This window comes from Enoplosus armatus, chromosome 14 (assembly GCF_043641665.1).
Source record: "Enoplosus armatus isolate fEnoArm2 chromosome 14, fEnoArm2.hap1, whole genome shotgun sequence".
Lineage (NCBI taxonomy): Eukaryota > Metazoa > Chordata > Actinopteri > Centrarchiformes > Enoplosidae > Enoplosus > Enoplosus armatus.
The window spans coordinates 12931974-12949115 of record NC_092193.1 but is presented as its reverse complement, the minus strand read 5'-3'; the positions used below and the strand labels follow the sequence as shown (position 1 = coordinate 12949115).

At 41.2% G+C, this 17142-nt stretch overlaps 1 protein-coding gene across 1 annotated transcript in view; it reads right to left on the bottom strand.

Annotated features, from left to right (window-relative positions):
- Positions 1-11627: 11627 nt before the first annotated feature.
- eif2b3 (eukaryotic translation initiation factor 2B, subunit 3 gamma) overlaps positions 11628-17142 on the bottom strand; it is a 30079-nt gene continuing 24564 nt past the window's right edge. The window contains exons 11-12 of the mRNA XM_070919193.1: positions 15204-15307; positions 11628-11861 (exon numbers count right to left, since the gene is read on the bottom strand). Of these exons, the coding sequence (XP_070775294.1) occupies positions 11809-11861; positions 15204-15307 (157 nt within the window). The 3' untranslated portion in view covers positions 11628-11808. The remainder of the gene's footprint in view (positions 11862-15203; positions 15308-17142) is intronic.

Sequence of the window (17142 nt, the reverse complement as noted above, 5' to 3'; positions counted from 1 at the left end):
GAAGCGACAGAGAATCGGTGCAAGTTCAGAAAAAGCGACAATAATCCAACATAGAAGGGGAGCGCATCCAGCACCGCCGGCGACAAGTTGGAGGAACGTTTTCTAGTCTTCCTTGGAGCCAAACAAGTCTCGAAACTCCATCCCAACATTATGCGCCGAAATCCGTATAGATCCTTCAGTCTTCATTCGTCCCGATAGTTCATGAAACGACGTCTCAGAGAGGAGTAGTAGCCGAGTTGTAGTAGTAGTAGTAGTAGCCTATGTCTGAGCCGTCCGTGTCAAGTCTAACTCCGATCCCGTAGCGGTAACATTTGGAGAAGTTCGCCTCTCGGCAAATCCTGAAAAGGGAGGTTTGATGGAAAAGTGCTCCGGCTCCCATTGGCCAAGGAAGAGGCAAATTACTTTGCAAACATCGCCTATTATTAGCTGCTAAGCAACAGCTCACCAAAGTGGAGAGAGAGGGGGACCACCCAGGCTGCTGCTGCCTGGGCTGGAGGGGAGGAGGAGGAGGGGGGGGGGGGGGGGGGGGAGGGAGAGAGGAACTCTTTCAATAAACTCTGCACAGCCGCGTACGCACGCACGCACACGCGCGCGCGCACTCACGCACACAGCTTGCTGCCTGCCCGCCTCACTTGCTCTCTGAACATTATTCCCAGTGGCCGGGCCCTCCAGTTTGTAAGACGCAATCGCACATGCCATCTATTGATATCACAGCGGCACGCAGGCACGCACACACACACACACACACACACACACACACACACACACACACACACACAACTTCCAGATTTTCTGTAAGGCCAATCACGGAAAGATTAAAAAAAAAAAAAGTTAATTCAGCTTTTTAGACAAGAATGTAAACATGTGATTCATTTTTTTTTGTATGGGAGAACTGCAGCTCTTTCAACACTGCTCACATCACTTGAGGGCATCTCATGTTTGATGAGGTTTCGGAGCCTCACATTTGTTACAGAACACCCTTAAAAAGACATTTTTACCCTCTGAGCACTGAGTGCAGTTTGTTATAGGCAGCTGGGAGAAGAAGTGTATGTGTAGGTTTTTAGCAGTAACAGCTGTAACCTCAACTCTTCAGCTTCTAAAAGTAGCTTGATAGGCTTTCTTACACCCTAGAAAAAAATAACCTCTCATCCCTGTAAAATTGCCCTCCAAAGATCGTTGGAATTATTCCACATATGCACCTTTTTCCATCGGCACCTCTGAGCCGCCTGGTTCAGTGTGACACCCTTATCTCTGTGGAGACTTTTTGGAAAGTTTCCATGTCTGGCCATGCATGATTTCATGGGTTCAGAGAGCAGCTCACCTAAGAACAACATTTGAGAAAGAAAGAAAGAAAGAAAGAAAGAAAGAAGGTTCTCAGACCACATTGTTTTCTAATCTCTCAAATGAAAAAAGAAGTTTGGAGTGTCTTAGTGGTTTGTTAATGTAAGCCCCCATTGGCCCCACTCATGACAGTATGGGGGTGAAGAACAAACACTTTACCAGATTACACAGTCGTTCTCTGCCTAAACACCAACCTGTGCTGCCGTGTAGAACATTTGTCAGGTGGCTGGTGCTAATTTGAGGCCCTTTGGGTGGCCATAAAACAATTTCGAGCTGAAGTAAAGCAATTTGAATATAGGTGTTGGTGCTACAAGCTCATTGTGTCCGTGACAGCTACAGTAGGCGCAGGTTCAATCGCAGACGCTGCTGAGCTGTTACGTCCATCATCATTGTTTACATGTCAAGGAGACAAAAGACACGAGTAACAGATCGTGGATGTGTGGTGATGTTACTATCATAGGGGCAGTATCTACAGTGTATGATGTGGTGCATCATAGAGAAAAGAGCATCATTAGGAGGTACTGTTGCAGCACAAACAGTCATAATTATTTCATATATATTTGTAAATGCTATAATGTAGTTGTACAACGACAAAGGAAGTCAGCTTCCCTGACACACTTCTCATTCAATTTACAACCAATGTTTATATAATATGAATTAAAATGATTTTGGGATCATCAATTGTTTACCCTTTAAAGAGTCAGAAGAAAGTGGAAAATGCCCATCACAAGTTCCCAGAGCCAAATGTGACGTCTTCAAATGTCCTGTTTTGTCTCATCAACAGTCCAAAATCCATCAATACTCAATCTATAATGATAAAAGAAGAAAAAGGAAATCTGTTCAAAATAAAATGCATACACTTTATATATGAACATATATGTGTGTATTTTGTCTTACATGATTATGGCCACTATCACAGATCTTATACATTGTTATATTTATATACAATGTTTTTGTACACAATATACTTTGTATGACATGTTAGTCTGCTACCAAACATATAGTATAAAGATGTGAAATTTGAATGAAAGTGGCAGTCAAGATAAAAATTAAGACCACATGTTCAAGAACAAAACACGCATATTGTACTTTTTTTTTTGAATGGCATCCATAAAACGTTAAACAGCAGTCAGTGTAATTGAATTCTAATAATCAAATCAGTCATATTAAATCAAATCAAATCAAAGATCAAAAGAGAGTTAAGACTTCAAGTCACCACTCAAGTTGCCGCTTGTGGCTAAATAATCAAAACATTCAAAGAGTTTGGGCCAATAAATACATTTAAATGCTCCCACAAATATCAGTGTAACTCTCTTGTATCATTATGAACCTTTATTTTATTATTTTATTCAGATCTTCATCTTCTTCGGTGTTCCTACACTAATTAAATAAAAGTGGGAGGTAATGGACAATATTTCGTTGTAACACTGCATCATTGGTTACAGAAAAGCAACAAAGATTGAGGTGAAGGTGCAGTTAAAAGAGATCAAACTGGAGTCAAGCATTCCTGCTGGTACGGAGCGATCCCCTCAGATCTCTTGTTGTATCTTGATGAAACAGGATTTGTCCTCTGACTGTATCAGTCTATCTATTGACTTGGATTGTAGGATCACAGGTACCATTGTAATTTACCACCACACCACTGCTCTCTGCAGCGGTTAAATGATACACCTACATACTGCATACACTCACTCATCCATCTGTGCAAAGGACCACATGGAGGCGACCATACGCTCTTATAACCCGCTCACGTTTCTAGAGTGGCACTGGCCGGCCTGTTTTATTCCGCTTTGTTGGAACTGGGTATAGTTTTCCTGGACTGGGTTGGGTCGGGTTGAGTGGTAGAGGGAAACAGGCAGCTGGAAATGGGAGCTAATGTGGAATGTGAGGAATTGGGTTGTGTGGTAGGGGGCCCCTTCAAGCCTAACAAACTCAGGGAGGTCCGAGGCCTGGTCTGGAGGCCTTGGATAAATAAACCATCTGAGATGACCATGCGCTGTGCAGATATCTGCCATCACACCGCCCCGGACTCCAAACACAAACCGCCCAGGCCCTCTCTCCCTCTCTCCCATGTCCTGTGTCCCACATGGTCCCTCCATCCCTTCCTCTCTTAATCCTCTCCCTTGTTCCATTTTTATCTCCTCTGCTCTTCCTTTATTTTCCTATTTATTTTCATCTCAACACCTTCATTTTTACCTCTGTTTCATCTGCTACTCTACTCCTGCTCTTCCTCCTTCCCTCTCCCTCCCCCTTATCTCCATTCCTCCATTTCATGTCTCCCCAGTGACTCCATCCATCCATCCGTTCATCCATGCATGCATGGCTGGCTGTCCGTCCAGGGTTCTGTATGTGCTACAGGCAGCGCTACGGAACCGCTATGGCACTCAGCCGTCGCACAACAGCCGAGACGCCCAGGGTTCAGGCCCAGGAAGTGTTTATTTATCGAAGAGGGAGGCTGCGAGACTGCTCACGACTGCATTTCTCTCATAACAAAGAAGTAAAGGTGGATGAGTGAGTAGAGCAAAAGAGAGATCAAATATATTAATGTTTTTAAATGGAGCAACAGTGATGGTCGTCATCATTTAGGAAACACAGGTAAAAATGAAATGCACCTGGGGAACATTGAGGAGGTTGAAGGAAATATGTTTGACAGAAATTGGGGAAAGTGGATCATTTACATGAAACAAGATGCCAAACGAGTAATTTATCTGATTCAATATGGAATAACTGGAAACAAGAATATCTATAACACATGTCTTAGTACCCACATGACAACTATTTCTTGTATGTTATGTTGTATATTGTCACATGTTGCTGATTCCAGATCTGAAAACCCAAATAAAATGGCTGGGAAAAGACAAAAATCAAACTTTTACTTTAAAAGTAAAACATTTTCTTCTTTTTGTGTCAGTCCTTTGTGTCTCATGGAGCTGTGTAATATGATATCGGTGTGTCCTCATATGTCTTGACAGATAGGACCTGGCCTGTTATCGCCAGTCGACAGTTATCCCACATAATTATAGAAACGTGTTTTAATTTGTTTTGCAGTGAGACAGAGATCAAAGAAAGATGAGTATATTTTTAAGACCCTTTCCACACTTGCCCATGATTGTCTAAAGCATCTAAATGACAAAAAGACCTAAAGCTTAGAAACTATGCCTCAGCAAACAAAAGTCTGTCAGGAGGGATGAGATCTAGAGCCCACAGTTATAAAGCTTTTACATCCTAAATAAAAAACTTGATCTTCTATATAGAAGATCTGGCCCCAAAAATCTACTAAAAAGTGTAAATAAGTGATTTCTGATGCAGGTCTGGAATAAAGATATAGACTATTCTAATTATACACTCACTGACAAATCTGAAGGCGATTGAGGTGGTACGATGACAATAATTGTTTTACCCTCTCATTACACCCTGTGTATACTTATCCATGTGTGAGGGCAACTTACAATAATCCCATTATGCAAACCACTTTAAAGCATAAAACAAAAGAGCATCACATCGAGCTCTTTAAAAAGATTGAGATATAACAACAACTCCCTGAAAGAAAAAAAAAAAGAAGAGAACAAATCACAAACACATTTTGGGTCAAGCCTTACCCAAATGAACAAATAATTTTCATGATAACCAAGCAGAATATCTGGCTGTGGGCCGGCTGCTTAGACAAATAAAGCTGCTCGAAAAACGCAAAGCGTTGCGTGACATGATGGTGGGAACGAAATATACACCATGTTTTAAATGAACCAAATCCTTTGGACTTTTTCAGCCATAAAACAGTTTCAGTTTGGGTGTTTGATTTAAAGTTCACAGAGTCATCTTATATATTGCTGGGAAAACCCATGAGATGTTTTTCAACTTTACTTGTCTATAATTACACACGTCTCTCTGATATCACTGAAAAGGCCAAAAAGCTGCCCGGTAGCAGGGAGACACTTTCTGCATGGAGCACCTCTGTCAGTCTCAGAGCAGAGTTGAAGCTGCCACCCACAGTCTCACACAAGATTAATTATGATAATGCATTTCTTTACCCCTTTGTCATCGTAATGAATGGTTGCCTTTCTGGGGGAAAAACACACAAAACACAGAGAGAGACAGAGAAACACACTTTTCTTTAAGTCTTTGTTTGTGCGGTTGTAACAGAGGTATTGTCAGACGCAGCTAGCAGGTGGTAATGCAAACTCAGACCTGTAGCTTTAAAAGAAAGCAGAGAACCTCACAACTCTGTGTGTGTGTGTGCATATGTGAGCAAACATAGCTGAAACGGTATAGCTTTTCAAAAAAAGCTACTCACTATTGTGATCTGTTACAAACGATGAATGAGCAAATCAGAAAAGCTGCTATCCAAACGCTTTGAGACAACACACAGCAGTCTTTTTATACACAGAAATGACATTTAGGTACATTTTTTTTTACAACTGTAGTGGAAAAGTATGAAAAAAGCCATTATTTTATCATACAGGAACTTTCTTCAACCATTTTTAATCTCTTTAACATTTATAACAAAAAATCTGGAATCCCAAAATCCTCTTTTCAAGCTCAATATGTGTTGTGTTGGCCTGAAACGGAACAGGATAAAGTGATTTTAAGGGGGAGCGATGGCTGTGCAAAAAAAAGGAAACATAATTGAGACAGGGAAAAAATGTTTATTTTTAATGCTTTGGAGTAGCCAATCTGTTTGCGGTTACAGCTGTAGATGTTATAAACAATCTGACTAATAAGATTAGAAAGAGAAGGTCACCTGAGGGTGTAAAGCAGGTCAGCCTTTTGCTTCTTCCTGTGATTTTATTGCAAAAGCAATTTAAGATGTGATCCCAATCAACCACCCAGTCAATGTTTAGTTAATTAGCTGCGGGCCTCCACAGTGACAGACAGGGATATCTGGCTTAGTGTGTGTGTGTGTAAGGCATGTCACTGAGATTGTTATCCCATACATGGGATCTGTGACTCCACACACACACACTCTTTGTTGGCTGAGCAACCGTTGTACCTCTAAAGCTTGTAAAAAGAGTGTTTCTGTGTGTATGTATTCAGATGTTTAAGTTAGAGATGGGGTGGTGTTGGTGTGTCTGTATGTGTGTGTTTGGGGGGGTGGGGGGTGGTAGCATCTTGAAAGGTAGTGTGTGGAAAAAAAAAAGAGGGAGGGAGGAAATTCATTTGTGGCCGGAGAACACAGAAGACAAATTGAGGAAGTGTTGTGCTAATGTGTAGGGGTCAGCAGCAAACACACACAGGTTTTCTGACTGACTGCCACTTGGGTGGCCTGCTCGCTCTCTCTCCCTGTCTCTCTCTCTCTTGCTCACCCACGATCAGCCCTCAAGCCATGAAGCCACCCAGCTACTCAGCCAACCCCCCAACCCAGAGCTCAGACTCCACCCCACCCCTCTGTGCATCTGCATATTTCTATGTAACGCACTTTGTTTCTCCACAATCCATCCAATCCATCTATCTAGGACTATGGTTCTTGCTTTTCAAATAAGATCCAGGAGTTCAGCAGAAGCAAAAGTCAAAATCATGTAGTCGCAGAAACCAGAGTTTCAGAAACCAGCATGTGTGAAGGCTCTCAAAATGTTTTAGCCTTTAACATACATTGTTCCTCTTTTGTTTCCCCTTATTTAGCTTTAAGTTTGTCGTATAAGCTTGTTTCACACTATTCCTTGAAGCTATATTACGTTCACACCGTGTTAGATATTCAACTCCATGTTTTCATGGTTGTGTCATTCCATCAAATGGGAATATTTTAGGTGTCTTGTGCATCATTTTATACACAGTTCCCCCAAATTTCAAAATGGTTAATAAACGTCTATTGGTTTGGAACAATGTTTGGTTGCAAAGGTTGAGTTTGTAATGATTGACGCACCAATAGGCCGCTGCTTAAAGGGTTTTAATGTTGCTTGTATCATTGGAGTGACAAACTATTTGGTTGCATATCTTGTGTTCATAAACTGTGTTGTTTGGTTGTTTCTTTCTGTCCACGTCTCACTTCATAAATCAAAGTTGAGGACAGTCAAACACTTCCTCCCCAACTTTATCTAACTTTCTCTAGATAATCCACAGACTTTATTTTGGACAGTTTTCATCGCCACTTCTTCCTCGGTAGAAAGTAGCTCCAATGAAAACTATTTGCAGTCAGACATTTGGATCTTTGGATTATCCAGAGTAACTGGAACATTGTTTCCTGAAAAACACATTGCTGCTGAGTTGTTTAATGTAATTTTTCAATACTTTGTGCACCACAAACTAAATTCTGTTCACCTCCATTGTATTAGGTGGTGGCAGAGGCAAATAACTCAAAACCATGGCCCATAAAACCAAATTCTTCATGGCCAGACACCATTTGAAATAACTTTGTGATAAATTGGAAAATTTATTTTTGTGATTTGGGAAAACAGACCCTTTAAACGACTAACCAACCAGCTGTAGTCTATCTAGAAAACTGTGTTTTAGAAGTACGTGTGAGATCCAAGACAATATCAAGATAACATGTCCAGAAGTGTCATATAATACATTTATCTTGACTAAAAGCATCAAACACTGACAGACATTTGAATGTTCCCCAACCCATTCTGGGTCCCTTCCCAGACACTGAAAAAACCCTGATGTGAACAAGCCTTTCAATCTCCAGACTGTCAACTTTTATGACATTAATGTCCTAAAAAAGCGATGTCTTCATGATTCACTCTGCACACAGACACAAGAAAACTACACATTATCAGGCATGAACACACACACAGCACAGAGTCACAGAAACACACTCAGACATCGAGTAAGTGCAACAGAAACTCATCTTAATAAGTTCATATTCTGACATAAAATAAAAGGTTTTAAATGCAGATGTGCACGAGCATCTTCATTTATTAACATGCTAGATCTCATCCTTGTTAAAACAAATCTTGTGGGCAAATGTGCTGCCAGCTAAATGTGATAATGGCATAAAAATGTTTTACTTTACAGATCACTTCTCTTCTCTCTGGTGTTACATGGATTTGTTTGGGATACATAATTAGATGAAAATCTTCTGTAGAGATGTCAGAAAATTACACAAGGCTACAAACCCAAAGAACGACAGGCAGCCTGATATATGATCTGCGGCTTGACATCTGATCTCCAGATCTGCAAAGCAAACATGCACATTTGTATACGCATGTGTGCACACGCATGCATTCACTCAAAGGGGGTGTGAGACAGCATTGATTAGTTTGTGTGACAGAGGATTAACAATGGTCACACACAGGTAAGCCCTGCACACATGTGTGCACGTACACCAGCAAACACACGGATGTGCTGAGAGGCGGGCTCAGCCGTGGTGGCGTTGTATTGAGGGGACTCTGGGGTCTTTGTATAAATATACAAACCCTCTACCCAAACACACCCGGCTGCCAGATCTCATCATGTGGCTGAAGAGAGAGGTCAGAGTGTGAGACCGCTAAAAAGGTTAACACAGCCAAGACAAAGAGCATGGACAAAGTGAACCTTAACTGTGGTTTTCACAACTTTTAGCTCAAAACTCTGGTGACAAATGTCGTCTTTCACCTTCCTATCTAGTCACTCTTGTTGTCTGAGGAAAATGACTACACCAGGTTGCAAAATCACATAAATTACTGGCTTGTTGTGATTCAAATTTGCAATATAGAAGGGATATATAGAAAATGTGGGTATCTTCCAATGTAGAATTACACAATGTTAATGAAAGAGAGTAACTACAAGGATGCTACTATAAAATGTGAAGTCTTAAACAAACAATCTTTCCTCATTTGAGAATAAAAACTGCAACCAAATACTGAACAACGTGACAGGAAGATGAACACAGGTAAGACGGGGGGCATGGAAAAGTACTGAACTATGAAGTATTTCAGTCTGTGAGCTGAAGCCACATCTACAGTAAACACAGTGGGAAGACAATTCTGTGGTGGGGCCCGAGTAGCCATATAGAGAACACTTTGTTTCTTTAGCAGTTCATCTTTTCAGCCCGGGACCCACATTTATGCAATGTATTCTTGTCGGGAAACCAGTCAAATGAAAGAGCGACTCCTTGTTTTGCATTCCATCGTGTTGTTTAAAGCTGAAATCTGTGACCATGTGTTATTGGGTTGCACCTGTTCTGGTCCACAATGCCAGAAATAAAGTCACATTAAATATTTGCACATTTGTCATTTGCTACACGGCTCACAAATCCATACTACATACTAATCATCACCACTGTGTACTCTTCAAGCTGTTGACAAATTCACATTATAAGAAATGGAGAAATGATAATATGTGTGTGTCCCTGCCAATTCAACTTGACAAAGAGAAACTAAATATGTTTCTACAGATTGTTTTTTGTTTTCCATGATCTTTGGGTTGTGGGTGGAGCTGTCCCACCACCACCACACACAATCTAAATTTTTCCAGCTGTGAGCAGCTTTTCCTTTGTGCGTTGCATTGTGGGGAAATAGTGTACATCAACAACACACTTAAGTAAGCATTCTGTCTGGTTTGAGTTTACTTCATTTAATCCTTTTTCCAGTACAACCACATATACTCCAAACCTGCGTAGACTTGTATGTAGTATGGAATTAGGAAAGTGGGACCCTGAGATATCCGGACTTTAAGTCTCTAGTATGGACCAACCTCTAAAAATGCAACCTTGTTTACAAGAAATTATGTTTCTATATGACTAAATTGTGTTCCCAATTATGTTGGGATTCCTGTCTGTGGACAGCTTTAGCCAACAAAAGTATTTGTTCAGGTTAGGAAAATATTTTAGTTTTGGTTAAATGTTAATAAATGTGTTGTGTTTTAAGTCACTGCAGAGTGTTTTCTGTATTAACCAGACCATGATCTTTACTTCACTTTAATCAAGTGCTGCCATGCCTAAACATAACCATAAAAAAGAGTGGATATTGTATTCGTCAGTTAACATTTTACTGATATGTTGAAAAATGTTGCATCCCACATTTCCAATTATGGAACTTTAACACAGGTCACCAACCAAAGACAACGTCATCAGGGTTATATTCTCAGACTTCTCCAGAACCACAGAAGACATTATACAACGGTTTCACAGGCTGAGTCGTACGCCACGAGTTCTTGATGTTGACGTGTAAAATCAATAAAATGCCACTTGAAAGAATGAAAAACCTGGAGTGTGTCTTTACTATATAAACAAAAAGTAAAAGTGTCAGGTTTTTTAAATAATGAAATTCCACTTTAAGGGTGAAAGTGTGTGGAAAGTTACAGATTTCTGCTTCAAGAATCTCTTCATAAACTAACTTGTACTTTGAACTGTGTTGGGGACTGGGGATGAAATCATAAGGAAGTGTTCAAAGTTCATGACTTATACTTTATTCTATGCCCGGCATTACTAAGAGTTTAGGGCAGTATACTGTACATAAATATAAACAGTATATAGTACAGACGAAAGGCAGGTCAGTAATTGTCATTTTTTTTAAGGTCCAATCATGAAAACATGTCAGTCTAACTGACTAACAAGTGCATCTAAAGGACAGTACGGCTGGAAGACATGACATCATAATCTCTCTCTCTCTCTCTCGTACTCACGCTTACACACACAGCAACATCACATAATAAGGCCACAAGAGACAGTCTAAATGACTCCTGCAAGGCCACAGACACAATAGGAAACAGAGGACAGTAAATCACGCACACACACGTACACACAGAGCACCCCCATACACATCCCTGTCCTCATCTTCTTCCTGCGTGACTAAGGAACTTCAAACCTGTAATTTAAGAAATGCTCTGCCGAAGGAATGCAATAAATCTTGTGACAGCAAAGGGAGCAGGAAGGGAAAGAGGAGAAAAAAGAAAGAAAAGTGTCAGGCGCGAGTCAGTTTCCTCCTCTGCTGTGTTCGTGTGAGTGTGTGTGAGGGTGGGGTGTCGGTGTTAACTGATACAGCATCAAGCTGGGTGGTCCAGGGCCTACACATACACCATTTTTGTGTACAAATAAACTTAACCCCCATGCCATTGTGGTCACCCCTCCCACTGCTTTTTTCTCCATCTCTGGTCTTCACAGCTGCACAGTGTGTACGAGTCCGTGCTCCTCCCTCTCAAACAGGGTGAAGTGAGTAATTGAGACCTGCTATTAGGAGACAGTAACGATCTGATAATAACTAGTGTGGTAAAACAATTACTCTGATCTACCTAGAACTGACAGTCAAAGTGTCTTTCTTTCAATATGTAACTTAATGTACCATTTTTGTTTATTTTCTCAAAGCAAAGCACTAAAATTCCTAAAAGATGAAAAAACCTAAACTAAACAAATTAAAACTCCAACATACTGATCATGGGTGTAAGCATTTGTCTTTATTTTGGACACAATGTACAAAAAAGCCTATGAGAAGCGAGCGTAGAACCATCAAGCAGCGTCCATGACTGGTCAGTCAGCCGGTGAATTAGTTATCCTTTGTGTTTTGCCGCTCTCCGATTGGTTAATGAGGCGATGCCACTCCTTCCCTGTGGGAGCTAGATCTCCATCAGCTGGTCCGTTCCAACGATGACCTCGTTAGTCCTCTCAGCTGAAAAAGACCGAGAAATGTATACATTTATACAGAAAAGAAAATATTATATCAAAGGCAGATATTGCTGGTGGTTCTAAAATGAAATCTAAAGTTTTGATGTTTCTCTGAGGACTTCGAAATCTGTAAGACCCTTCAGGTTTATACAAGTGGGCTACATGATATTCATTAATTCTTCCGGTTTCATGCTTCTCTGCATCGTTGGTGGTGGTAACGTCTAAAGAAGGGTAGCAATGAGCCCCCAAAGGCAGTGAAGAAGGCGGCTGCAAGTTAGCAAACATGGATGTAAACAATTCACAATTTTAAATATAAAAAAAAAGGCTTTGGAAATGTTTCATGAGAACGGAAATGCATTCAGCACGTTTGTTAGGCCTTCAGGATACACACAACATAAACACAACTCCACTAGGCACCTTTATTGCTGACCAAGTGTGTCATGGTACGCAAATTTTGAGAGTTGGCTGGCAAACAGGACTGTGTTATCAAACATGGATGTCATAAAAATGATCTTTTAGCAGTTTCTGGCATTAAAGAGATGTTGTTTGGCAACAACTCTATGATGCCGGAGTTTCCTCAAGTACATCCACAAGGAGTGTTGCTCCTTTGCTCACAACTTTATTTGCAGATAACCTTACTTTTGCCGGTGTTTACTATAATTGAATACCCATTAAGTCATTTGAAAATGACTGAAAACTGAAATGAATGGTGCTTTAATTTATTTGAACTCAGGTGCCAGATTCTTCTGTGTGGTAAGACTTAGGTCACCCTGACCGCTACCTGAACCTCACAAAAAGAAATAGATTATGCATGAAACCGAGTCTGCCAACATTTTCTCGGTATCTCTCTCAACCCAAAGCTAGTTCAGCATGAGGAGAGCAGCAGCCGCCGCTCCTCCCTCCATCTCCGAGCATCAGTACTGATCCAAAGCAAACGGTGGCTGAGAGCAATGTTCCGTCCACACAGACAGGTTTTAGTGTGAAGGAATCTGATGCTCAGAACAAGTTTATCCTCTGCTGTGTGGAGGGGAGGACAAATGGAGCATGGGACAGCAGGAGAGGGAGGGAGAGGGAGTGACTGGAGAGAAACGGAGGAAAGGTTTCTCAATTTGAGTCTGTTAATTCATCAGTAACCAATATAGTGTGTAAAAAAAAAAAGCCATTTGTTCAGCACTTCTAACCAAATATAGTCGATTGTCAGATAAAAAGATAAATGTAATCCCAATGCACCAACAAAGTGTCATCTTCAAGAGACGTTGGGAAGAAGAGGAGAGACAGTGTGTATTTGCCTAAGATGTCCACTGTTAATGCATGCATGTGTGTGTATTTATCAAAGCACTCAGAGGAGAAGTATGTATCTTTTAAATATCAACACCTGACAGACCTGTATCTGTGTGTATGTGAGCCTAACTGGCAGGGTGGTCCTTAGCCTCAGCAGCAGAGTGGGTGTGTAATGTCTTCAGCAGCCCACGGTTAGCCAGCTAGATTGGTGGCGAGAGACAGTCCTGTGCTTTCTTACAATGCAGTATAAAGTAAACAGGAGAGCAGGTTCATTTATTTATTAGTGCGATGTGTAATATTTATTAATCTAATCTGCCCCAAACAACTGGCAGATGGTGATTCTACCAGACACTGTTGAGGCATGTTTTTAAGTGGATTACAGTGGATAAATACATTTCTTTAAAAACAGCAATAATGCCAACTAATTATTCAGTATTTATGAAACAAAAAAATGTCTTTGTTGACATGGACAAGTATTAGTATTGTCGAGTATTATGTATTCATATATAGACACATGACAGTGACCATACAGGCTTGTATATTGATCCAAAATTCTGAGAAAAGATGTTGAAAAGGATTGTTGGATTTTGATATCAACCACATGTGTCCGCATGTGCCAGAAAGTTAATGTGCCAAATTTTCATAATCATGGACAACTCTACGGTTATAACTCCTCTTCAATCATGGAAGAAGGGCTGTTCCTTCTATTCCTGAGGTTTCTCCCTTTCTTTTTTGTTCTTCTGTATCCAAATTAAAAACAAGAATAAGAGACTGTTTAATGCTGTACACATAGTAAATCCCTCTGAGGAAAAACATGTGGTTTGGGACTATTTAAATAAATGAAAAAGTATACTGAGGAGACAACAAGGTGTTTTATAAAATAATAATCAAAAAGAAAAAAAATACAATAAAACAGTGTGTCTGCATGTGTGAGAGTGACATTTTTATGTGAGAAACTGTAAGAGAGACATTAAGAGAAAGAGAGATTTTCTGTCCATCAGAGGCTGCAACTAGCGATTGTGTGACTGAACTTTGGCTATACAGTGTACGCAAAACAATCACGTAACCAGGGGTCTACGTTTCCAGTGTTCAATAACACAACATTAGCACCTTGCTGCTGGCCAGTGAGGAAAAGCTTTGCCAAAAAAAAAAAAAAAAAGCTGACGTGAGATCAGTTGCAGTGATTGCTCACCAGATGCTCCAAAAAGTCTGAACTGTTTCAAACATTTTTAGGTAAGTTTAGCTCAAATTCACACTGTTGTTACTTAGAGCACCCTGTTGTTCACTCAATTAGGCTGCTCAGTCTGGTCGCCGAGGCTGCTCTCTCTTTCTCTATATGTGTGTGTGTGTGTGTGTGTGTGTGTTGGATGTGGCTGGAGGCTGCTGCTGTTGAATTCCGGGTGGTCCTGTTCTGGCCCTGCTCTCTAACCTCTCCATCAATGTGACACACACACACACACACACACACACACACACACAGACACACAGACACACAGACACACACACACACACACACACACACACACACACACACACACACACACACACACACACACACACTCTCTCACAGCTAGCTTTGGGGACAAGAGGATTAAGGAAATAAAAAAAAAATCTCTGACAAATCTCTCTATCACACAGACTTCAGAATGAAGAAACTTTCCTAGTTGGCGTGAACGCTTGGCACGTACCAACAGATACCACACACATACATTAACACCTTACCGGAGTCAGCCGGAGAGAAGTGCTGGGGTTGGACAAAATAACAGCAACAACCAAACATGGACATTACAAGCTTTAACAGAGAGTGTTTATTTGTTGTTGAACTGAATGGTGTTATAATGTGAGGTGTTTCTGTTATTTTATCCAATCTTTGTTTATTGTCCTTTCTTTCAATGTCCAGTTGATTTAATTTTGAGATGCAAAATGGTCAACAACTGTTTGTTTGCTCCATTCAAAAAAACCCAACTGTGAGAAGAAATTAAATACAATCAATAAAATAAAGGAAGAATAGGACTCAAATATTTTGGGGTTATTTTGTGCGTGTGTTTATGTGAGTGGTCCTCACCCTCTGGTTCGATCCGTTGTCCGTTTCCCACCAGACAGTATTTGAGGTCTGCTCCTCGGCCGATGACAGCATTACTGCAGATCACACTGCCCTGGATGTTACACCTAGAAATCACACACAAATTACAATAATCACATTCTTCTTAAATTTTCTACACAAGTGGTTCACAACCTGGGTGTCGAAACTTACTTTTTCTTCCCTGTGGAATAGTTAAAACTTTCACTTCTTTAGGAACCAAAAAAATCCTTCAAATGAAATGATCTGAGAAGGAAAAATCACTCACTGGTTGAGCTGCTCGTAACTCATGTCCACATAAAGGCCATAACCAGTGATGTGGGGTCACAAGAAGATATTGCTTCATTTTAAGGCGTCACAAGCGTAAAAAGTTGGGAACAACTGGCTAACAGGCTACATTTGAATTATATACTCTCAGACGTTTATTAGGTAACAAATAATGCAGTCTAATACAACAGACCTGACATAAATGCTTCATAAAGGTTTAATGTTCAGTTTTGAGAGGTGTTGATTCAACTTTATGATACAAAGAAAAAAGAATTTGCAGCCACTCAATAATATCCCTAAACCTTGATTTAGTACATGCAGACCTGAAAGTGGTGAGCCAGTGGCTCATTTCTGGTACCAACTGATAGTTTTCAAACCTTTGAGTAATTAAAGATTAATATTTTGCTGGGATGGGTTTGGTACTGTTAAAACATGATTTTCCGACTCTGCTGTTTGCTCTTTGGGCCCGCTGGAGATTCAAACATGTTTATGGTTCACATTCTGTTTTCTTCCTCGTACCTTATGTACACACAGGTACACACAGTTAAGAACATTCATACTGGGAGCTGCCCAGTGCAGCCACAGCCTTCCACTGTTGGCTGTTCTACTCGCACAGTTGTGGAGTGAGTGCCATACTGGAGGTCAAACTGATAGTAGGGACATTCAGCCTGTTTCCCCCATCAGGGATCCTCCCACCTGCTCCGAAGACTCAAACACATCCAATCAACTGAACTTAATGACTTGACATTAGCATATATATTAAATAACAACAGCGGGCCACGCTGTGTGCACGTGTGTGTGTTAAGACATTGTTGGCCCTGCGCTACAGTCCCACCTGAGCTGGCAGTGCCAACCCACCGTGCACGCTCACATTCAGCCAAACCATCACCATAAAATTCTTGGAGGGGAGACACAGACAGTCTTGACACAGACAGTGTGTCCTGTGTCGGCTAACCGTGGAGGGCGGGTGTGTGTGTGTGTGTGTGTGTGTGTGTGTTTCAGTAGCTTGGGGAGCCTGGTGGAGAACACATGTTGGTCTTGCCCAGGCAGTGACGCACACACACTTGGCCCTCTGCACCTCACACACAGACAGGTTTGTATTGGCCCATTCTATTCAGGTGGTTAGGCCTGGAGGGAGAGGGAGAAAGGAGTGAGTGTGTGTGTGTGTGTGTGTGTGTGTGTGTGTGTGTGTGTGTGTGTGTGTGTGTGTAAGTGACTACCTAGGAGGTGGTGGTGGTAGTTGGTGATGGGAGATTACAAGATTCAGAGTTTTGTAACATTAGAGAGAGAGGGAAAGAGAGAGACCACCAAAGAAGCTTTCGGAGCTGAAACACCACTAATTACTAACACCAGGGCTCCTCCTTGCCATTAACCCCCCATCCTCTCTCACACACACACACACACACACACACACACACACACACACACACACACACACACACACACACACACACACACACACACACACACACACACACACACACACACACACACACGTCAACCCCCACCTCCTCTGCCAACCCCCCTGTAAAGTTGACCCCTACTATCCCCCTTCCCAAACACGCAGCGCTTTGTCAACAAGTTCTGGTCAGCTCCAAACAAAGAAACCAGAAATGCGAGGGGTTTCTGCGACATGGCCGGGGTCTGCTAATCCCCT